The 1,901-nt window shown below is 57.5% G+C and overlaps 1 protein-coding gene across 1 annotated transcript; it reads left to right on the plus strand.

The window, feature by feature from the left end:
- Positions 1 to 309: 309 nt before the first annotated feature.
- Positions 310 to 1,329, plus strand: Cldn14 (claudin 14). The gene has a single exon (XM_013116164.3). The coding sequence runs from the start codon at positions 406 to 408 to the stop codon at positions 1,114 to 1,116; it is 711 nt and encodes a 236-aa protein (XP_012971618.1). The 5' UTR covers positions 310 to 405; the 3' UTR covers positions 1,117 to 1,329.
- The last annotated feature ends 572 nt before the right edge of the window (positions 1,330 to 1,901 follow it).

Here is a 1,901-nt window from a genome sequence, read left to right on the forward strand (position 1 = left end):
TATAACAGAAAAGCCCGAGGGTAGACACAAGTCAGAACTTCCTCCACGTGCTTCCCATGAGTGGGTTCCCCCGGGAGACATTCAGAAGGGGGGGGCTCTGAAGTGCAATTCCCTGGGGTCTCCAGGGAAGCACAGGCTTCTCTCTCTTCCAACTCTGTCCTTCCACCCTGTCAAGTCACCCAGACAGTTTTATTTTTAGGATATGTTAATTATCGCGCCGACCGCCTATGGAAAAGCGTTTCTGTGACAGAAATAAATGCAATCGGGATAATGTTTAACCCAGCTCCTTTTCCTCACCCTCCCTCTCCTCCTTGGCTTTATTAGGACTCCCACGGGCACCTGAGGACCAGACCCACCCCTGGGGACCTGGGCGCTGCCCGGCACGGGTAGCGGGGCCCCTTGGTCATGGCCAGCACAGCCGTCCAGCTCCTGGGTTTCCTGCTGAGCTTCCTGGGCATGGTAGGGACACTCATCACCACTATCCTGCCGCACTGGCGGAGGACGGCCCACGTGGGCACCAACATCCTGACGGCCGTGTCCTACCTGAAGGGACTGTGGATGGAGTGCGTGTGGCACAGCACGGGTATCTACCAGTGTCAGATCTACCGCTCGCTGCTGGCGCTGCCCCGGGACCTGCAGGCCGCCCGGGCGCTGATGGTCATCTCCTGCTTGCTGTCGGGCTTGGCCTCCGCCTGCGCTGTGGTGGGCATGAAATGCACTCGCTGTGCCAAGGGCACACCCGCCAAGACCACCTTCGCGGTGCTGGGGGGCGCTCTCTTCCTGCTGGCCGGACTGCTGTGCATGGTGGCCGTGTCCTGGACCACCAACGACGTGGTGCAGAATTTCTACAACCCGCTGCTGCCCAGCGGCATGAAGTTCGAGATCGGCCAGGCCCTGTACCTGGGCTTCATCTCCTCGTCCCTGTCTCTCATTGGGGGCACGCTGCTTTGCTTGTCCTGCCAGGATGAGGCTCCCTACAGACCCTACCAGGCCCAGCCCCGGGCCGGGGCTGCCGCGGCCCCTGCCTACCGCCCACCAGCAGCCTACAAGGACAACCGTGCCCCCTCGGTGACCTCAGCCTCGCACAGTGGATACAGGTTGAATGACTATGTGTGAATTCCTTCCCCAGGCCTCTGCCAGGACTGCTGGCCCCCAAGGGACTGCCGACAGATGCAGGGGCCCAATGTACGTGAGGGGAAGTGAGCCCCAGGACACAGGGAAGGGTGCTTTTCAGAGCAAAGACTCCTAAAATGTGCTGGTTTTTTGGTATTTATTATATGTATTTATGTGGGCGGTTTCGTGAGAGCTGAATAAAGAGGGGTCTTGGAAGCTTGGCCCATGGGGTTGGTTTGCGGCTCAGAAACAAGCCCCTCGGAGGCGGGTTTGTGAGGTGGGCAGCACGGGGGGAGGAGGGCTGCACCTTCAGGTATGGGAAAAAATCTCCTCTGAGCCCTAGGGATTTGGAGTACCCTGGTTGTGCAGCCGCACTAAGGATGAGGACCCCTGCACCTGACGTTAAAGCACCGGCATCCTCTAGTGCATGATGGGAAAATCTGAGAAAGCCGACGGCTGTGCTCCCAGGAAACCACAGAAGCCCCAAGCAAAAGTAAAGAGAAGTTTGCTGTCTACCTGCAAACTGTTTTCATTTTAAAATAAATGTATTGGGGGGGGCGGGGCGTTTTCCTCCACTGAGGTTCCCGCCTTTCCAGTGACTCTAGCCTGTGTCAACATAGACATAGAAATATCCAGCACACCTGGCAACATGAGGCCAGAGAGGAAGTGGGCTGGGAGGCCCCCAGGGAGGGACCCTCCTCCATAATCGGCAGCTCGTAAAATGAGGCGCTCAATAGAATAAGGAGCTGTGCATGCAGCTATGAAATTCCCAAAAATGAAGAAAAAAA

This window comes from Mesocricetus auratus, unplaced genomic scaffold, assembly GCF_017639785.1.
Source record: "Mesocricetus auratus isolate SY011 unplaced genomic scaffold, BCM_Maur_2.0 Super-Scaffold_100008, whole genome shotgun sequence".
NCBI classification, from domain to species: Eukaryota; Metazoa; Chordata; class Mammalia; order Rodentia; family Cricetidae; genus Mesocricetus; species Mesocricetus auratus.

Coding starts and splice junctions, on each gene's coding strand:
- Cldn14 (XM_013116164.3), top strand. CDS start 406: ATGGCCAGCACAGCCGTCCAGCTCCTGGGTTTCCTGCTGAGCTTCCTG.